Raw genomic sequence first — 21,645 nt, 5'->3', positions numbered from 1 at the left:
GAACTAGTGATTGACAGGCTGTGTTTTTGGGCAGCTTTTTGTCCTGCTCGCAGTGCGGAGGCTGCCCCGGTGGCACTTTTCTAATGACCTGTGAGTGACTGCAGTGGATCAGGGCTGTGTTTATCTGTTACTTCCACTCAGGCTGTCAGCTGTGACTGATGCTCTTGATCATGAAATTGTTTTAAAAAGGCTGAATTCATGTAAAGGCTTATTTGGTCCTCCACCAGCCTTGTTCAGACCTTGTGTATCCTAATCCTGACAGATTTATCACTAGCGCTGCCTGGGTTTCTAACATATCTCACATTGCCAGTGCAAATTGTCCAAGGAGTCCAGCTGGGCTTCATTTTATTGGTATTCATGTGCATCCTTTTGGGCCGTACCGTTTGCGCTGCGGGGCTGCGGTGTTGCATGCGAATGGCGAGCAGCAAGCTCTGTTTGCCAGGCAGTGGGGTACGGCCAGCGCGGGGTGCTTTTGACAGCCCAGCTTCTGCTGGGGGTGCTGCCAAGCCTCCGGTCCCACACTGACTTTTGGAGACTGCGTCTCTGAGGGCTGATGGGGAGGGTTTTGCCTTGACTTTTGCTGTGAGAGTTGTTGCAAACCAAGAAGTGACATTTCTATGGTGTCTGCAATTAGGTCAGAAATACCGTTACATTTACATGGCCAGGCTCTGCTACACCAGCTCTGCATCCCATGCATCATCCAGCTCTGCTTAGGATGCCAGGCCCTTTATGCTATTCATATTGGTGGGATTTTTTATTTAATCACTTTTTCTGATAGCTTTTTTTCTTCTATAAGTTTTTGGTTTACATCATCTTAGATTTTGCTTTTCATGTTGCATGTACGTTGTACTTGGATTTCAAGTAGCTTTTCAAATTACTCCTAGGACAAAAGCACATCATCTCCAAAATTTTATAGTACTAAAGGCCTAAATCACACCTGTAGAGGCTTCTCTTAGGCCCTGCTGAGTGTCCAGGGCACATCTATGAAAGACTAAACTAAGAATGCATGGCTTGAGGAGGTCTGTTAGAGGGTTGCAGTTGATTCTTGATAGAATAGTGCAGTCCAGAAGGGCAATCGCTTTTGTTTCTGGCAACGCAGAGCAAAGTGCTTCAATTGCATTAAATTTTTATCCTTCTGAGAAAAGGATCACACTAACCGAGAAAGGTATTGATTCGTACGAGACCCCTGCTCCAGGATGTTAATGCTTCTCCTTTTAGCATCACATAAGAGTTTGAGACTGCATAGACATCTAGTGTGATGTTCACATTGGTGTTTCAGAAGTGACTTGATCAACTGCATGATCTAATCAGAAATGGTGACTTCTCTGTTAAATCACTTCACGGTGTATCATTAATTTTTTACACCCCATATTAATAAGTTTGTGGCTTTCCATGACTTGGAGCTAAGATGAGAAATATTTGGTAGGCTGGGGCCGGATGGTTGTCCATTCACAAAGTCAACATCATGAAACTGTTGATTAGAAAGAACCAACATTCTTTCTTGCTTTATTAGATGATATATATTGGACAAGAAGTGAAATGTTTCATGGCCTGTTAACCACGCTGGATAATGCACAGCAAGGCATAAAGAGCTGGATGTAGAATCTGGCACAAAAGAATCTTTATCTGGTTGTGATTTAACCCCGGCCGGCAGCTCAGGCCCACGCAGCCGCTCACTCACTCCCCCGCAGTGGGAAGGGGGAGGGAATTGGAAGGGTAGAAGTGAGGAAGCTCATGGGTTGAGATAAAAACAGTTTATTAAGCAAAGCAAAAGCCACGCACACAAGCAAAGCAAACCAAGGGATTCCTTCACTCCTTCCCGTGGGCAGGCGGGTGCTCAGCCATCCCCAGGGCAGCAGGGCTCCATCACACCCAACGGGGGCTGGGGAAGACAAACGCCATCACTCCCAACGTCGCCCCTTACTTCTCCCCCCAGCTCTATGTGCTGAGCACGACGCTGTGTGGTGTGGGACAGCCCTGGGGGCAGTTGGGGTCACTGTCCCGGCCATGTGCCCCCCAGCCCCTCTCTCGTGGGGTGAGGGGCGGAAAAGGCCTTGACTCCGTGTAAGCCCTGCTCAGCAGGAACGAAAACATCCCTGAATTATCAACACTCTTTCCAGCACAAACCCAAAACACAGCCCCGTACTGGCTGCTGTGAAGAAAATTAACTCTGTCCAAGTGAAGACCAGCACACTAGTTTATTCTGAGATATTTGTTAAGAGGAACCATGGCAGTCCGTACAAATATGGTCTAATAATATAGGGCATATGCATTAAGAGAAAAACCTTCTTCTGACAACGGTGAAAGTTTGGTCTTTTCTTATTTCTATTTAATGATTTCTAATTCTGAAAACAGCTGATCAAGCAAGAGAAGTAACCTCATGTGTGACTGCTTACCTTTGAAAGACTATATTAAAATATAAACTTCACTGAATCCAAGTGTCAATGGGATTTTGTTTTGATATAGACATGTAAAAAAAAATAAAAAAAGAAAAACTGGACTTTGCCATAATGCTACATTTAATAAGGTGAGCATATGTGCCTTGCTGTGCGTGGAGCTGAGCTTCGCCAGTATCTTTGTTCAGCAGCGCTGTCTGTATGCGGCGATGGTAGTGTGCTGAAGGTCCTCTCTGACTTCAATGGTTAGAAGACAGGAGGAGCAGAACTATTCAGCCCAGGTGACAATAAATCTGATAATAACATGTGACCTCTGCAGCTTATAGGGAAGGATACAGCATCTCACTTCTCATCCACATTCTTTTTTGAATTGGAGGTCACAAAACTGTTTCCAGGTTAAAAACTGCTCTTGCATTTTGGCACAAATTTTAAAGCATAAGGTAAGCATTCCAAGTGAAATAGTACTTATTTCTTCATCTATTGCATCTTAAGTGAGGAAAACGCACCCTACTGAAGAGACACTTTGGGTAAACATTTGTGGTTGAGGGAAAAGTGCTGGTTACTGCAGAAGAAAATTTCACGCTTCGGAAAGAAAGAGCTTGTCTGTTTGTGTCATGTATGTTCCTTGTTTGTGGGTCTCATCCTCAGCTGGGATAAATTGTCTTGCTTCCATCAGTCTGGCTCCTCCGTACAACCTCGTGCTGATGTTCTGTGCTATTCATTTAAAAATCTGCTTGACAGGATCAGAGGATGTGTAGGTTAGATGAACAAAGCTGTGTCAGTGACCTGGGAAGATATCCTGGGTGTTCTTCCTGCCCCAAGGAAACAATAAAAATAAATGTTCATTACTCCTGTAGCTCATCTCCTGAAGAAGTCAGGAGATATGGACTGGTCTAGCGCTTATGGTGACATTTGTTGTAAGGGCGCACGCATAAACCCAAGCAGGATAGGTGGCTTCAAGATGTTAAGTAACACTAAGTCTTCTGTTCATTCATGTTTCAAAAACTAGGGAGAAAGACTTCAGTGACAGCTTATGTTAGTACAGGTGCAGCTGATTTTTCTTTTTCTGCTGTTGTGTAACGCGAGTAGCAGGTATTCTCCACACAAACAAAAACGCACGATGGATATTAACTCCCGAGCCCAGTAGCTCATTTGCCAGGCTTAGGAAAGAACTACAAATCGTCTCCCATGCATGTTTACCTAAATTAATACTGAAATTTGCTTCAGCTGGATTTGCTGTGTTTTCAGTGTGATTTCCCAGAGAACATCTGAATGAATGAATGATTTGTGTGCCTGTGCCGAGCACGACTCAAACTCCCACTCAATAGGGTTTCTTTCACTCCTGATTGTATATGGGAAGGAGCATCCCTCAATACAGCTGTGCTAAGGGTTCCTTGTACTCAGCGAGGGAGGCTAGTAAATCATCAGAGAAAAGGATTGTACTGTACCTTTTAAAAGACAGAGAGGAAATTGTGTTTTGGGGAGTAATTTTGAACTTCATTCAGTGGAAAGTAGCCTTTCTTGAGGGTTTGGAGGGGAGGAGCTGGAGAGGAACGCTGGATCTGGATTTTTGTGTAATTATGTGGACTCACTGCTGAAAAGTGAATATTTTCAGTACTTTTTTCTTTGACATTGGAGCTCTGTGGATTAGTTGTGCCTGTGCTTGTAAAGCAGAAGTTATTATTTATCTACTGGAATAAGACTTTTTTTTTTTTTTTTAGGCGCTGCCTCGCTGATGCTGAAGGGTGTGAGGCTGAGTTTATAATCAAAATTAGAATCTCTGAGGCTGGGATCCTTTGGGGAAGGAGCTGCAGTTTAGGAAGAAGCAGGTGTGTCCCAGTAGCGCCTGTGCTGGGGTGATGCTGAGATAAGACAGGACAGCCTTCACTATGGCTTCCTGGAAATACCTGTGGGAAAGGTGTTGTGCACCCCTCAGTATTTTTCACTGTTTTTAGTCTTGTCCTGCTTGTTTTCATTAGAAAGAATGACTGGGGCAATTTATATGGAAGACTTGGAAGAGAAGTAAGCTTGAAGCAGGATTTGTAGCAAGAGGACCGAAGTTCTCCTAAGCAGTTATGGCTACTTACTTTTCAGAGCTACTTTGGGTTTGAATCTTGCATTTAGGACTTGCCCTGTTCCGTGAACTCCAAGCGCTGAGCTCTTCCATGGGGGGAACCTCTTGATACTTACCTATCCACCGGTGTGCCAAAACGCCCTCCGGTTCAAGGCTTCGCTGCTTTATTTCTCTCATATTTTGAAATGTTCTCGTCTAGAAAAAAAAGACAACTCTGTCTTTGGACGGGTCCTGAATAGTAATTCTTCAGTCAAACATAACAACAGCACAAATGAGGCTGGACAGCTGTTTCCCAAATATAGTCTATGTATATATTCTATACACGTAATGAAGCTTGGTTTTCACTATTTGAAACGTTCTGCAGTCTCCCTGCCCCCTCCTGCAGTCAATGGCAAATGTTCTTCTCAAAACTCCACTTGTCACATTTTGTTCTCGAGAACAAGGAGGATATTGAGATATACTGGCTTCTTTCCTTGAGTGCATTTCAATATGTATTTTGTATAATGAGAGCCCAAATCCTTCTTGCATTACTTATGCTTTAATCACACTCTGCTCTCCCAAGATTGCTTTAATCGCATTTGCATCAGCAGGACTAACTCTGTATGATGAGCAATATTTCATCTGCAAACAGAAGGGACCGATCTCGGGTGCATGATGAGGAAGGAACTGGCTGTCCTGGATTTGTTACAGCGCAGCTCTCCAGCGAAGAATGGTGTAGCATCCTGATCTGAGAAATAGATATTCAGGAATTAGAATGAACAAAAGCTATTTTTATGGTTTTCTTGAGGACCTGTCAAGTGTGATAGTTCCCTTTTAATTTTCTAGTAAATGCCTTTTTGGCGTGCGTTAACTCCCAAGAAGCGCGATGCTGCCTAGTGCAGCAGACATCATTTTGTACTTTAGCCATGACATTACCGTATATGAGAACTGAAAAGTTATATAGATATTACACCAATATATAAACCATGTGTGTTAGAAAGACAAGTTCAGTTTTGAAATATTTGCCTTAGCTATGCTTTTCACTTTCAATCTGTGCCAAACATGTGCTTGAATGACTGATGGAGTCATATGGTTCCCTGAATAAAGCACTTTATTGTGCGCAAACTTAGAGCCTTCCAACAGTTGTATTACAGAAGCTTGAAGATTAAGATGATCCAACTGCTTAGGGGGTATGTTCCACAATGAACATTTTATTTTTCTTTTTTCCCCTCTCTCTCTATTTTTCACCCTAAAATGTGTCATTAGTTTGTTCAGCTGGTCGCGCAGTGACACTGACCGCAGAGCCGTTGGTGGAGACGAACAGCAAGTACCTTCAAATTTAAGCTTTCAGTCCCATGCCCATATTAAAATGTTGAACACATGACTTTTTCCATGGAGTTTATGGGATTTCGTGGGGGAGGGGTGGGAGGGCTGTTTCCTGTCGCAGATTATTTCATCAGCAGAATTAGATTTAGGAGGGGAATAACTCATGCAAGAACGAGTGATGACAGGAGATAGTTCTTAGAATTATAAAACTGAAATATTAAAAAGCATGTTTTTAATGCTGTTTAGTTAAAGGAGATCAGTGCGTCTCAAGCTCCTATTTCTCACCCGAGCAGTCAGTGCCTGTGAAGCTGCTTAGTGTGAGAGATCAAGTGGACACTCTGCAAAGTCATACACAGATCGGTTCGAAGTTGACAGCCCTGTCAAGTCAGAAAGAGGATCTTTTTTCATTAGAAGCAGAAAGAACAGAAAATTAAATTCAGAAATGCACGGAGTCGTCTTGCTGTTGCCTGTCCTCAGGCTTATCAAAGACCTTTGCTGACTTTTGGTGTTTTAAAAATCTTGTACGTGTGTCGTAATTTTGCAATGTGAAGGAAAAGACAAGATTCAAGCCCAAGAAGATCGTGGAATTAGTAGTTTTTCAAAAGCTGCTTGTGCTTAAACACCTGAGGTCTTGGGTTTGGGAATGGGGGAGGAGTGAGAAAACAAGTAAAACTTTGTGCATAGTTAGGTGGCTTAAAAAAAATTTTTTTTTTTAAAGAATTATTTGCCAGGCAGGCCATGAAAGGACTAATTTTACTAGATTTAATTGAGAGAATCAATGTACTGCTTACATGTGCAAAGGTTAGTTGGAAAAATAATTTATGATTTTTAACTAATAAAAACTTTACTGCAAGAGATAAGATTTTTATTTTACGCACAGTCAAATCCTGCCCAGGCTTTTGTGCTTACATACAGATGAGGGCAGAGTCTGGCATGTTATGTGCTGTTTTTTAAAGCTGTGTAAGTGCTGTTAGTGGGATAATAAGGGAAGTACCTTATCAGGGTGGTGGTTTCTGAATTTTGTCCTTTTCAGAGAGTGTCTGTGTTTTCAGCTGGTGGTTAGTGTAAAATTTAAGACGGATGAATGGTCGACTTTAAGGCAAGCTATTGCTTATTTAATCCTGTGCAAGTTACTGGTGTGTCTGTCTTCCACCATTATGCACTGGAAGTCTTGTACTGGTTTATTTTGCAGCATTTTCATATTTATTATCAGATATTATTACAAGTTGCATTTTCATTGTATGAATCACTGGCAATGTATGATTTTTCCTGTCTCAGACAGAATGGGTGCCATTCTAGAAGGTGGCTTCAGCAAGATCTGTGCCTGGTTAATGTTTAGCTTGGGTAATGTTTTGGCTTTTGCTGGAAGGAGGAGTGAAATAGAGGACTGGAAGCATACACCCCCACTCCATGGCCAGATAGTTGGATAGTTGACACTCTTTTTTTTTTTTTGGCATGATATAGTCTGAGTCCTAATGTTAACAATTTCCATTTAAACCAAGTTGTTTTTTATTTATTTTGTCCCTTCACACACAAGAGCTAGATATGATCCTCTTTCCTCAGAACGTCTACATTGCAACCCTATCTAACTTTATGTATAGCCACTTTATACTCTTGCCACCTATAAATATATCAGCACTGGCAAGATAAATACCAAGGTGTCTATAAAGCTAAAGGACATTCATGGGTCCTGTCGTCTTTGGTCTTCCAGATTATGCAAAATAATTATTTTAGTTCCCTTCTTGTAATTCAGTCTTTCTACCTCCCTGATCACCTTGGCAGCCTTTCCAATCCACCAGTTCCAGGCTGAATTAATCTTTCGTGAACACAGGTGAGGAGAAATGCCCGCGGTATTCCAGATGTTCTTGCATTAGGAACTCTCCGGAGTAACTTCAATGTCCGATATTTGCTGAAAACACCCCTTTTGATGCATCACCCCAGGATTATCTTTGCTTCATGTGACATCAATGTTATACTGAATAGCATGAACGGGTCTTTCTTGTATCATTTGCCTTTGAAGATTAGTGCTTAAAGCAGAAAACTTACTAGTCCCTAGGGTGTGATCCTCCATTCTGTTTACTTGGTTTCAAGCCTTTGCTCCAGCCTGCAAGTTATTAGATTCTTTGGTAGATTCCTGTCCCTCTCCAGAGCACTGGATTTCAGGAGAATACTTGTGTACATTGAGTAAATCTTGCTGATTGAAATACTAAGACTGATCCTAATACATTTTCTTACTGCACCTTGGTGGAAGCCTTCCTTTACTTGGTTGGTTGGCAGTGTGCTTGGTGGGTAGTCTCTGCTCCTTGACCAGTTTCACCCCCTTCTTAAATTTCCTAAGTTCACCCTCATCTTGAAGAGCAAATACTTGGTCCTCCTCTCTGTGTATGAGCTTGGTACTCTTGGATAAAAAAGTTCTATTTTGATCCTGGAGGTCATAAAATAACCACCCCAAATAAGACATGAGAGAGAAGCAACCAATGTGGGGCATAAAGCTCTTTCCCATATGATGGGCATCCCTGCCGGCCGTGGGTGGCTCTGCTGGGGTTCCTGCCCAGCTCACCAGGGCTGCTGGCAGTCCCGAGGTATCCTGGGCTATCGGGGCAGGCGGCTGGCAGCAGAGCCTGTGGGGATGCCTCTGTACCCCACCACAAAACTGAGTGCCGACGGTCCAGTGAGCGCAGGAGGCAGCTGCCCACACAGCCCTTCCTCCACAGCCAGATCCATCCAAGTCGTGGATCCCACTGCCTGTGAAGTAAGCTGGGGAAGCTGAAGAAAATGAGGAAGGAAATGGGTAAAGTATGCCCTTTCTGTCTTCCACAGCATTGCCAAAGCCCTGTGACACAGAGCAGTGCCGGTAGTTGTCTTCAGTTCACGGAAACCTTACTCTGTCCTATTATTCTTTTCTGTCCTAAGATTATTCCAGTGCATTGGTGTTTTGTTGCAGAGGAAAAAGGAGATAGGCTGTGACTTACAATTCTGAGCCCATTTGTAATATGAAAGGTAACATAAGGATAACATAATTTAATTTAACCTTTTTTTATTCTCCCACTCCTGTTATTTTCATAACTCAACAGTAACTGCCGTGGGTGACATGAGGGGTGTCTGGGTGCAGTGTGCCGGGGAGGGCTGCGGTCTGGCCTGGGGGTGGGTGTCCAGTGGCATCGCTGGGCTGGGGCTGACGGCCCCGGGCTGGGCTGCAGTGGGGTGCTGGGGCCGTACGGGCACCCAAGGACCCCGATGGGACCATGTTAATGTGTGTGGGACAAGAAGTGCAGCTGGGACTCCCAGAACATGCACATCCGCAATGGGAAGGAAGCACAGCATCATGCGTTGGATTTATTGTAAATCTATGTGTTCACAGATCGATGGTTTCCGTAAACTACCCCGGGTCTGAGTCCTCTCTCCTGTGCTGTGCCGGGGAGCAGGGAGCAAAGCCAGCACTAGCAGGATGGCAGGGTGTGCATTTGGGGGGTAATTTGTTTTTTTTTTTTTTTCTTTCATTTTATCCAGACCCATTCAGTGTTGAGAGTGTTCACCTTTTTGTTTATCATAAGGAGAAATACATTGCACTGCCTGTCTAAAAGCCTATTAATTTTAAGTAAATGCAATCTGAAGTGTGTCTGGGCTTCTTCAGGAGGCAGCGGCCATTAAACAAAGATGTCACATCATGTGCTTGGAGTTTATTTTGCACAGAGCTCAGAGGAACTGAAATACAAAGCAAAAAGATGAAAACTGTTTTTAACTTCTTTGCCATCAAGTCCTTGTATGATTCTGTGCACAGAAGAACAGTTGTCGAAGTACATGGCAGATAAAAAATATTTAAGCTGCACAAAAGTCACTGACAGATAACATCTACTCATCTCACTATTTCTACAAAGTATCTTTTATATTACTGAAATAAAAAAGAATAAAGGGTGCTACATCAGCTTGTGGCCTGCTTGCGGATCAAAAGCGTTACAGTTCAGTGCAGGCTGAAAATAGAAAACAGATAGACACGACTGTGAAGTTTTTAATGTGAAAAAGTGGGAGACGAGCTTGCGTCAGGAAGAACTGGACAAAATTTCACTGAAATGGAAAATAAGTAGGTGAGTAAGTAGGTGCATGTGACACAAAAGATAGGAAACCTGGGTCTAATAAAAGTTTCTGGTAATACAGATGGCCTGATTTTCTTCCCCTCTCATGACACGTTACTGAAATTTAAATTCTCTGATTTCAATTATTACACTATTTATATTGCTGTAATACCAAGAGTCCCTGTAGAGAAGAGGCCTCATTATTAATGTAATGCAAACAACTTTAATGGTTCCAGCTTCAAAGAAATCCTAATGAAAGTGGGTAAAGGAGATGAGGAGCGGCAGAGAGGAAATACCAGCATGTCTGTGCGCATGAAGAACTGCAGCACTGGGAGCTCACGGGATGTGGTCAAGGTGATGGAAACCCTTCGTTAGCACAGATCTCCAGTCCCGTCCCATGGCACTCCTCTCCTGGTGCTCCTCAGATGCTCTTTGGGGGGGCTGTGCTTATTCTCGGAGGTGGGTGGCCCAAAACCAACAGAAGAAAACTGGGACTGTGTTTTGTTCAGCCATTGGGCAAGAGACCGGGCGAAGTATCCATCACTGGCATAAATTCTTTTGTGTTTCCAACCTGGAGGCGAGGGCCACGTCTGCCGAAGGCTCCCCAAGGTTGCCAGCAGCCGTCCCACCTGTGCAGCTACTCAGAAGCCCACGGGGCTGCTCTGGGGCTGCACATCTGTTTGTCCCATTTTTTTTCAAAGTTTCCTGCACGCTTCAATTTCTATGCCTCCGGTTTTTTGGCCTGGCTCTCTTATGTGTTTTGTGTTTTGTTTTTTTTTTTTTTTCTCCTGACTCCAAGTCTTCCCCTACCCATATCCTTTCTGTCTGCACCCCGTTGTTTGGTCAGGCTCGGTGGCCCTTTAGATGCTATCATCTTTCCCCTCTCAGACGGATATGTGTGGGTCGCTCTTTGTTGGCTGTGATCCCTTGTTTTCTGTAACACGTTCTTTGAAGGTCTGCAATCAGGCTGCAGAATCCTATCTGAAGGATCTACCTTTTTATCTTCCCCCTACTTTTATATTTAAAGACTGATCTAGAGTTCACCTATCAGTTATACAGGTTTCTTTATATTGTAGTCTTACACAAATATACATAGTATGTAAATATAATGACCTTAAATCAGAAAACCGTTATTTGATTTACAAAAGGAACTGCAATGTGCATATATCACACTGAGGATGGTTGGGAGCGAAGCAAGTGCATAACATTAAGCGTGCGCCCAAGTGCTCTTCAGAATGAGGCCCGGTGACAGGGCTGCAGTGCTTTCTCCGCCTTCTGCAGGAAGCTGTGATATTTATCGCACCCAGTAATTTAAATAAAAACATTCAGATAAGCAGCAAAATATTTGGCTGAAGGAAAGCAACTAGACAGAAATTGATCTTGTGTTTTATAAATGCTATGGCCTCAGAAGAGTTTGCAACCCCAAAGCTTGTCTGTTTTGTTTCCCCCAAATAAATTATCTTTTCCAATAAAGATAGAACCGCTGCCTATAAACCTGTCTTGATGTCTGTCTCCAGACTATCAACGCTTCTGCACAATATACATTTTCAATAAGCATGTGTGCAAGATTAAATTTGTTCATTGTAACCCTACTCTTTTAGTACCACAAGCATCACTTTGTCATGAGAGAATAGGAGTGGCAAAACTGAACGGCACTTTGGGTAGATATTGTTCCCTTTTCTCATGGTATTTTTATAGCGATTGCACTTTCTGGACCATGCCATATAAATGAAGGAATAACACATCTGTGCACAAAGCCTGCTGCCTCCCCCTCTCCTGTTTCTTCTGTTTCAGGTAATGTTGTGGTGTTAATGCTTTGCAGAATTAATGAGAAAGGCAGCTTGCACATGTAGGAGTACCAGAAAGACTTTGATGCTTCCTGAGATCTAGCTGGAGCTCCACAGTGTAGGACTGTGTGGAAGCAATGTAGACAGTGCATCTGTGGGAGGAAAAGTACGCTCATAGGGTTTCTTAAAATTTAGATTTCATGAAACTTTCAGAGTGCAAATCCTGTGAAATAATAGAAGGGCCTGAGTCATTTAATTCATATAGTTGAGACTCCTGTAGTGAGCCAAGAAAAAAAAAAAATCAGGGCTAGCGCCAAACTTTTCTCATTTCTCTGAGATATGCTTCATAAATTTCTGTTCTGTGCAGGGAACTTTATGCCTGATAAACAGAATAAAGAGCTGTGAGGTTCTGTCTAGACCACCCTAGACAGATGAGATGGTATCTCATATGCCTTCACGGGGTGAACCCAGCCGTGCAGGGTTTGGAGCATCCCTTCCAAGGGCTGACACTCTTAGACCCCTGTCACTTGGGCTTGAGCTTCACTGAGGGAAGGGTGAGAACCCTTCCTCTGCAGGAACACTTGTATAACAAGCAACTTTCCTCTCCCCAGTATACAGCACCTTTTTATCTTAGTCTTTTTTTCTTTTTTTTTTTTTTTTTTTTTGTGGTGTTTTAGGGGAAATGTCATGTTTTTAAAAGCATGCTGGAAAATACTGAACTTGTCATCTTCTCACTTCAGCTTAACACTAATAACTGGATAGATGTTTTTAAGCTAATTCTAACGGTGACTAAATTGGGTTCGTTCTGCCCAAAACATAGCTCTTGATCCTCAGAGAGTGTTAGGTGACCGGAGAGGGCAGGGCAGGCTGCTGGGATGGCGGCTCTGGGCTGTGTGGGCATGTCTGACCCTACAGCCCTGAGCCATGGTTGAGCTGCTAAAACGCTCCCCCATCACCATCCTCCTGTGCCTCCCTAGCACAAAGGCAATTGGGGAAAGGAGGAAGACAGGTAACGCTGGACTTTATCCAGCTTTGTGCAGGGTGGACACGTTTCTAGAGCTCTCAGGTCTCATCCTTGTGGGGTCCAAGTGCACCAGAGGGCTCGGTGTGATGGTAGGGCAAGAGTGTGGCAAACCCCGTCAGCATTTTGACTGTCCCATGGCACCTGGAAGCCACCCCTATCTTCTCTTTAAGATTTATTCTCAATACCATTTCCAACTCTCGTACTCTGATACTGGGTTTTAGGAATGCTTTGACAGGCGCAATACCATTAGTGAGTTTAGTGAGAGGAAAACCACCTGATAAATGTTGCATGCAAATAGCTTTTTGACATTGTAGTATGAATTGAAGTCATCTGACTGTGTAGGAGTAGAGCATTATTTCAGAGAGAGTTTATATTCTCTTCTAGAGTTTTTTTTTCCCACTAATGACAATGTGCATCCTTGATGTTACGGGGTTCTCTGTACTTTGTGACCTCCTTGTATGTTCATATAGAAATGCTGAGGCTGCTAAGTAAATATTCAGTCTTGTGTTGTACACAGCTCAGCTTTTTTGAAACAGAGTACAACTGCACACTTCCATGTATAGCAGAGTAAGATGGTGCATTAAGAAGCATTTGGATGACAATAAAATACCGAGGATTAAACCTGGTAAATCTGCTGCATACAATAAACCTGGAGCTTTCAGGGACCCCAAACCACGATGTTACATCTATGCTGTGACTCCAGCTCGCAAAGCATGAGGACCAGCTGACCCCTCTGCAGAAATGGGAAGGACATAAGTAGGAAAATTTGGGATCACTGTCTGCCCTTAGGGATCCTGTGCCGTGCAACCACAGGGTTTGTTCACCCCAAGGAGGGGAGGGCTCCAGTTAGACCCCAGGGGCACTGTACTCCCCTCCTACCACCACTAATTTGAATCTGATCCAGTGCAACTGCACCTGGGAAGAGGGATGGGGAGAAAAGGGATTGGCGGGTGGAATGATCAAGGCAATTTCTTACCTTAATTATGGAAAAATAGTCCTGGTAAAATCTTATCTCTTCTAAATCCCTGCAGCTTGCTTTCCCTCTTAATGATGACACTGAAAAGACAGCCACATCCTGCATTCCCCCCGCTATCATCTTCAATGGAAAAAAAAAAACCAAATCCAAACTTTAGTACCAATATTAATGTAGCACTTTAAATGGTGGTGCCAATACCTCTCCAAATTTTTTTATTTAAGTCTTGCATCGCAACTCTTTACCCTTGCATCCTGGTATCTCTACTCCTTATGTGCAGCCTTTGTTTCCTGCTGCTGCAGAAATGCACCATCTAATCAAGAGTGGAACTCACCTGGCCACTTCTCTCCCAGAACCCCAGCTCTCTTCAAAATTTGTGTGGGTTTTGACACTTGTGGGATGATCCCACAATGTTTTAACGTTTAATTCTTTCCCTGAATTATTTCCTTCTGAAGTATGCTGCCAGGTCCCTTAAATAAAAAGGTTCACGTTGTCAGATGCTGTTCCAGACTAACGTGGAGTGCTTCTCCCCGTCCCTAGGCGAGAATGTGGACAGCAAATTGGAGTCCTCGCAAGAGCAGATGCCAAAGGACCAGTCAAAAGATTATGAGATAACGGTTCCTTTCCTTTTGAATGGAGAACAGCGGAGACCAGTAAATGGCATTTATTCAAAGGTTAGTCTTCATTTTGCCTATTATTTTATTGTAAGATGTATAAGAATTGGAAGGCTTTAGGGGAAAGTAAATGCACTTTTTTCATCATATCTGTTCTGAGTGTATTTTTTATGTTTTTGTAGAGAGTTTGCTGTCTAAAATTGTTACCTAATTTACGAAAATGGATAAGGACTTTGCTTGAAATGAATACTTGTTTATTGTAAAGTGGCATTCTTATTTCTGATGGCAGAAATGGAAGCTTAAAGTGAAATAGTTTTTTTAAAGAGGTTACCGTAGGTTGCTTGAGATTATACTGTACAACAGCAAAACAGCCCCCAAACTGAGGGAGGGGCAAATAGAGCAAACACGTCTGTGTGATTAAATGCGGTCTGACAGCAACAACTTTAAGGAAAGGTGTAAATAATGTCACTTCGCTGACTGCAGCCTGAGGCATTACCTGGAGCCCATCGTGGGAGGTGCCCCCAAATGCCGTCCCATGCACCGCGGAGGGAGTCGGGGCGAGTCTCCCTTCACACTCCATCCTCCCTTTGCCTTACAAGGGCATACTCTATCACTGGCTCTGACTAAGCAGGGATTGTTTCCCCCTCTTGACAGGCCCTGATAAGCTCTCCTCCTCTTTTTCCCCTCAGACGTTGGATGATAACATGGGTAGCTGTTTTTAAGAGAAAAAGGGCTGTTTTCTGCCTCCTTGGTCTCCTGCTTGAAGGATGAAGACAGGTTGTTGTTGTTGTTTATTATCACCAAAGATGTCATGGGAATCTCTTACGCAACCTTTTTAACACACCCCCAGTTTTGTTCCAGCTTACTTTTTATATTGTTCTTTTAATTGTCAGAATGGGGAGAAAAAAGTTTAAAAATTTAACAGTTAAAAAAAACCCAACAACAAACCAGAAGCAAAAAACATCACACACAAACAGTGCAAACGGCCCAGACAGCCCGTTACAGCTTTCTTTACTGCACTGGGGAAGTGTTTTGTGGAGAAACCCGACTTGACTACTGCCACCGTTTGTGGGACATGGTTTTGCACCATACTGTTGACTGACAGAAGTAGGTGTGAAAAGAGATTTCAGAACAAGGGATCTGACTTTCAGAAGGTCTTGTCTGGATTAAAGTTTTTCATCCTTTTCCTTTTTCCATTCCTAAATGGGAAAGAAGGGCCAGTCCTAGTTTTGAATATCTGCAGTGATGAAAGGGGTATCATTGTGGGTGTATAATAGCTTATCTTAGCGAGATAACACAGATGGCTTGGTCCTAGATGTATGTGCAATGCTATTTTTAGAGCATTTAATTAGAAACAGGCGTTCACCATATAGAGTTCTTTTAGCTACTCACTGTAGCTTTCTGAAAGAATTACAACAGAGTATCTTTATGTGAGTAATGATAATGTGATTTATATCATTAATTTGTTTCCCAGAATTGCTTTCAGTTTAAGATGAACATTAGAAAAGATTTGTGGTTTGGTAGAAAGATCCACGTGCTGTATCAGCACTTTTTTCTTTGAATATTTCTTTTCCATGGAAACTGTTATAAATTAAATACACAAAAGCACAGATCAGGCTGTGGGAAGAACAACAGCATTAAACTGGTAGAGGAGAAGAGTAATGAATAGCTTGTCACATAAATATTGATCAAAAGCACAAAAGTTAAATACTGTTGTATTTTACAGTTAAGTAGGACCTATTGTTCTTCAACTTATTTCAAAGTGTTCCTCTGCTTTATTTTAATTTTATATGAAGTGAAAAAAAGAAAGTATGAAGTACCGTATACTTGTAACTGGGGGACTGGCATTGCAATAAAATATATAGTAAAATAAATAATCTAGTGGTTGTAAAAATGCCAAAGTGTTAAAGTTATTTGTGTATAGATAATTGCCTCGCAATGATAGCGCTGTTCTCCAGTCCTTTGGATGTAAATACTCCTGCTTAACAATTAGTCCCTGAGAAACCACGCTAGTCACTTAGTGTAGCATGCTCTTTCTTTCCCATCTTGAAGAGAAAACTGTCCTTTTATTTACCCCAGGAGTCACTGCAATATCTGTTGGAATATCTCATTCAGAATCTGTCAGAAATTATTACTAAGCTAACGACTTTCTCGTTGAGGGCCACCTATACAGTGCACCGTGCAGAGCAGAAGTAAAAAAAGCTCAAACTAGTCACACTGTCTAATTCCACAAAAACACAGACCTGCTCACTAGCAGCAATAAAATTACATTTACTGAGAAGCAAAAAAAATTGAAAAGTTACTTAGCTATAACCTGATTTCACTTTAATACAGTTAGGGTGTACTTTTTCAAGGACATCTAATGATTTAGGTACTTCCTAAGAATGACAGTTCAAATTAATGGTAGGAAAATCCAATTTTAAAATCAGACATATAATCAAATTGTATTTAAAGAATTTGGGTTTCCCTAAGTATAAACATAGTGTTTTGCTTCTGGGGAGAACCTATCATTTACTGGGCAGATCGATTTTCTCCCTGCCTTCCCCACCCCAAGTTGAAGTTATAAGAGACCAAGGCCAGGATCTCATTGTGGGGGTATTATTTCAGAAATGGTATTGCTTTTTTCTTGCTTAAAAAGATGCATATGCTCTTGCAAACACTTTATATAGTGAAGCACATTTAAAAAATAAAATATGTATACTTAAGAGAAGTTACTATGGAAATGCCTGTATGTTTTTGCAACTGTACGATGCTGTTCATCTAGTTAGTGGTTGTTAACATTCCTCCTGGCATTTTTCATTGAATTCAGAAAATGTAGACCATTTTCAGTTGGAATATTTCAATGGTGCCCAGTTTAATTCTTTTATTATCTGGATATAATATTCCATTTCTGACCCTGAACACGCTGCTAAAATTAGTGGCTGCTATTTTGGGTATCCAGCTGTTGTCAGTCAGGACCACTGATGACTAACTGTATTTGCGTGCATGTGGCAGCAAAGTCAGGTCCCTGAAGTGTTGTGCAACGTCACTGTGCTTTCGAACAACAGCCGCCCATATTCTGTGCGGGTGTGATTTCCGTCTTCGCTGAAATTTTGTGTGCCTTATAGAATGTATTGATAGGTCATCGTACATTGTAGCTCCAGTTGTCTTTCCACTTGTCTCTTCCATTTGTTCATCACTTTGGATTGTGTTGATTTTTTTTCCCCCAGTGCTTGGTATAAACCCAAGAGGGTTGGGTTCTCTTTTTCTTAATTTTTTTTCTAAGGTTTGAACAAAATTGTTTCATTTTTATATTATTTGAGTGCAGGAAAAAGGCTTCTTTCCCTGCATGTTTCCAGCTGAATATTTTTCTTCAAACTTGGCTAGAATCTTGCAACTCAAGCCAAGTTTGATGAAAGTTGGGTAAGTGATGTTTTAGTACACAGAACACTTCAGGGAAGACATTTAGAGGACCATCTGTTTGGCTTCAGCTTTTATCCTCACACTCTGTTAGGGACACACAGTGGTTAATGTGTGCCAGATCCCTGCATCACAGGAGCTGTAGGTCAGGTAACACTGGTTGTGTTAGACCAGAGCCCGAAGCACGTGCCTTCTCTTGGAGAGACAAGCACTAGGCAGGAAGTGTTTCTCGTGGGCATTAAGGGTTTCTTGGCTCCATTTCTATGCTTAAAAGGTTGTAACTGTGGGGAAACACTGCCTGCCAGAGACCATCCAGGGCAGGCATGAAATAGCTGTAAAGCTGGGAAGGATCCCAGTGTGGCATTGCCCTGAGCTGCCATTCATTTTCCCAGAGTGACAGAGTCATTAATGAAGTTGGCTTTGTATCCACGGTTTAGTCTTAAAATACATTAAGTTTCTGGGAAATTGAAAGTATTTTGTGCATATATGATATGATCAGTTATGGAAGGAAGCATAGAGCCCTCTAGCTATGGCATCTGTCACTCAGGTGTGGGGTTTTTCTCTAGTCTTGGCCATGCAGGATTGCTGTTGCTGTCACCTGCAAAGACTCAAACATAATTATGAGGCTGATCAAGTGCTCTGAAAGATTTCATCCTCTGAGGTTTCTAAAAGCATACGAGCAAGTTAGGTGCAGCTCTCCTTACTAGGTGATGCTTTGCATCTTTTGATGCTTATGCACATACTTCTTGTAATTCTGATCTCTATATCCATCCAAGTGTACTATTAAACTTCTCCATTCCTAGTGTACGCTCCAGTCAGGCTACGGCTGCCAGTTGTAAAAACAAATCTGAATGTAGCTAAAACTGAGCAGGTAGTGAAGGACCGGTAGCCAGGCAGCATGGAGCTGAGCATGGGTTCTGAAGAGCCACATGAGAAGCTGGAAAGCCCTGAAATGTTTTAGACTGCCTAGAGTTTGCAAGTTGCCAGTCCAGGTTGTTTTCCAATCGTGCAGAGAATGTGGTTTTTGACATTCCATTTGGGTGACATATGGAGGATAATGAGCAATTTTTGCTGTGCAACTTCTTAAAAATTATTAACTATGAGAAAGTGGATGCACACAATATATCTGTGAATGGATTGAGCCCTTAATCCGCTTGAATCATAGTGAGTCTCACCTGACTCTTTTAAAGTACTGCCATTGACCTCAATATATGAAAAGTATATTGGAAAAGGAACCTCTCCCCCACCTTGCAGAGAGTTAGACCTCTCGTTCGGTGGGGGATGCTGGCTGCCTTTCCACACGCCAGGGGATTCAGATCTGTTGCTGTTGGGGTTAGAGACAAGCGAAGGAAAAGAAAGATGCCCATCTCTGCCACGCCATAGTGGGCAGAGAGGACGGGAAGACCTGCAGAGGGTTCCCTGATGAAGAACAGCTGACTCCAACTCTGACAACTTTTAAATCCAAATAAATCAGAAATTCATTTCCCTTTGGGAGAGAGGGGGATGGATTCAGAGAATATTAAAACTGCTTCACCAAGTTTAAGCTTTCAAGGCCAGATTCTGAGGTAGTGTGAATCAGTTTTCTTCCTTTGGCTGGGCTGTTATAAATCAGGTTTGCAAATTGAAACCTTAAAAGAAGTGTCTTCAAAAAGGAGAAAAGAAAGATGAGAAGACAGATTCCCTTTTCTTGTAGCAACACTCTTTTTTTTTTCTTGGTGTTATGTTATACTTTGAATATAAACTCTAGCAATGAAATGCAAAGATAAAGATGAAGGCCTGCTATAAATATATACTTAGACCATATTTCTTCTGTTTTTTAACTGTATGGTTGTCACAGCTCAAAAGATTCTGCATGTAAAGTGGTGGAGGATTACCATTTTTTACTGCTTGGCATGCATTACATCTCACTGAGCTTGCAAAGAAGTAGCTTTTGCATTTCTGCCTGCCTCATTCGTGAAGTATTGTGTTATGGATCGCACTCATAAGCAAACATCAGAATCTTATGTGTGTGTTGTTTTGGTCAGTGATTACTTGAACCTCAACATGAAATTCTCCCCTATCTGTAAAAGCATCATATGATCTGACAGTTATTAGTTATCTTTATCATTCTCCAGATTTATCACAAGTATCCAGTGTTACACTGATTCGTTCCACCCTTTTGCATTTTTTTCATGCCTTTACCATAAAGGCCTAAGTCAACACCTACTGAAATTGGGATTTTTGCCATTGAAACAAAAAAAATAATTGGAACAAGAAACAGCTTTAAATTTGTTAAAAGGTTATAGCAATAAAGCTGGAGATTCAAGAACATATTCGAAGGTGCCAAGCAGGGATGAGCCTTACCCATCTGATCCTATCTTTATGCTCCCGCAATACTGCATTTTGCTTGTAAACTGGCAGAACAGCACAGTGTATCGTAGTCCAGTCTATCATCCTGAGCTATGCTGTGCACACTAGCCTCGGTATTACTATGAAGTTATTGGTGCAGCCATTAGAAAGACAGCAATTTAACAAGACCTCTGTGCTGGGTCACATTTCCCCTCTTTGCTGCACCTCTTGGTGTTCTTGCGTGACTCTGATAAAGGGTTAGATGCATGGAGTATAACTGAGAGGCCTGTTATGTCAGATAATTAATTTAATGCTCAGTGTTTTCAAGAGCAAACCCATTCAAGTTTATTTCATAACTGGCATAGCCTTCGTGCAAGTGATAATTGTTTATATTCCCTTCAACAGAGCCTCCTGCTGTTCTCTTTCATTTGAAATAATTACCAAAGTTTAGACTTCCAGACAATTGTATTAAGAGGACTCATACAGTGCTGCTTAAACAAGTCTTTGAAGACTGAGAGGACAGCTTTCATAGCTCTTTTACATAGCTGTTTTACATATCTTAGGAGAGAGAGGCATAAACAGAATTTATAGTCCTCTCCATATTTTTATGACTCATGAGTATCGAATATAAGAGGCAGAGCTGTGCATGCTGCTAAGGCTGTGTCATCAGCTGGGAATGTAGCTTGGCACAGACAGCCTCAGCGGTGTGAGAAACTGCACTAATCCTCAATAAAATTCTCTGGGAGATCTGCTCCTTGAGCCTTTAATTAGTAACCTGGTAGTCATTAATTTAATAGCCTAGTAAACAATCTGTTATTTCTTTTGCTTTTTATTATACCTATACCCCTGCCTTGTAGGGCCACTGTGAGGACTAATTAGTTCAAATATGTTCTATTATTTAATAACTCTTCTCCATTTGTTTAATTCAGTAATAGCATAATTTTTACGTGGAAGCTATTAGGAAAAGGAGTGTGTCATCTCCTCTGGTTCTCGGTTGAAGGTCTGTGACTATGCTAGTAGGGCTGAATTGCTTCTCTGCGTGAGCAAAATCACCTTGTCCCTCTCACCTTGTCTTGTGCAGGAGGGGGTCCTCATAGAGGAGACATGTTTGCTTCTTCTCAGCCAGCCCCATACCCGTGTTTAACCAATTGATCTGTCTGATCATTTCATATAGGAAATTCTTTAGACACGTCGGTAGGCGTATCCTGGTTCTAGGGACTTGCTGGATCTTACATAGCAGCTACAGGCTTGAGAAATTCCTGGAGCTGGGACCACCAATAAAATCTTTGTGTTGGTGATTGAGTAGGGGAAATTCTTTTCTCTGTCTGCGCTGAATCAGTGCCCTAGTTTCAATGAGATATACTAGTATTCATTTCCTGCCTGAAACGCTTGGGCATACTGGGAAGTGTTAAGCAATTGGGATTCATCCCAGAAAACGGTCCATTTCATTTTTAGCTTAAGTGATACAGTGTGTTAAGTTTGTACAGTTTTGTGCAATAGTTTATGCACAATATAAATAGCAGATATTATTGAGAGAGATTGCTGCTTCAATAAACAGAAAATGTAGAGTTTTATATTAACCATCCACCAGACATCCCTCCTCCCCTTAGCATCTTGGAGCCCTCAATAGGGTGAAAGTCCCTTTCATGAGCTTGTATCACGCTGAGCTGTT

General features: G+C 42.1%; 1 protein-coding gene across 2 annotated transcripts in view; it reads left to right on the top strand.

The window, feature by feature from the left end:
• Positions 1-21,645, top strand: part of ADAM12 (ADAM metallopeptidase domain 12) — a 190,411-nt gene that overhangs the window by 3,467 nt on the left and 165,299 nt on the right. The window contains exons 1-2 of one of the 2 annotated variants that reach the window (XM_075107645.1): positions 11,782-11,801; positions 14,173-14,306. In XM_075107645.1, coding sequence (XP_074963746.1) covers positions 14,214-14,306 — 93 coding nt within the window. In that variant the 5' untranslated portion in view covers positions 11,782-11,801; positions 14,173-14,213. Of the gene's footprint in view, positions 1-11,781; positions 11,802-14,172; positions 14,307-21,645 lie in introns of those variants that run through there. The other variant, XM_075107644.1, reaches the window with a different exon arrangement.

This window comes from Phalacrocorax aristotelis, chromosome 12 (genome assembly GCF_949628215.1).
Source record: "Phalacrocorax aristotelis chromosome 12, bGulAri2.1, whole genome shotgun sequence".
NCBI lineage: Eukaryota > Metazoa > Chordata > Aves > Suliformes > Phalacrocoracidae > Phalacrocorax > Phalacrocorax aristotelis.
The sequence above is the reverse complement of the archived record's forward strand: the minus strand, read 5'-3'. Positions and strand labels throughout refer to the sequence as shown.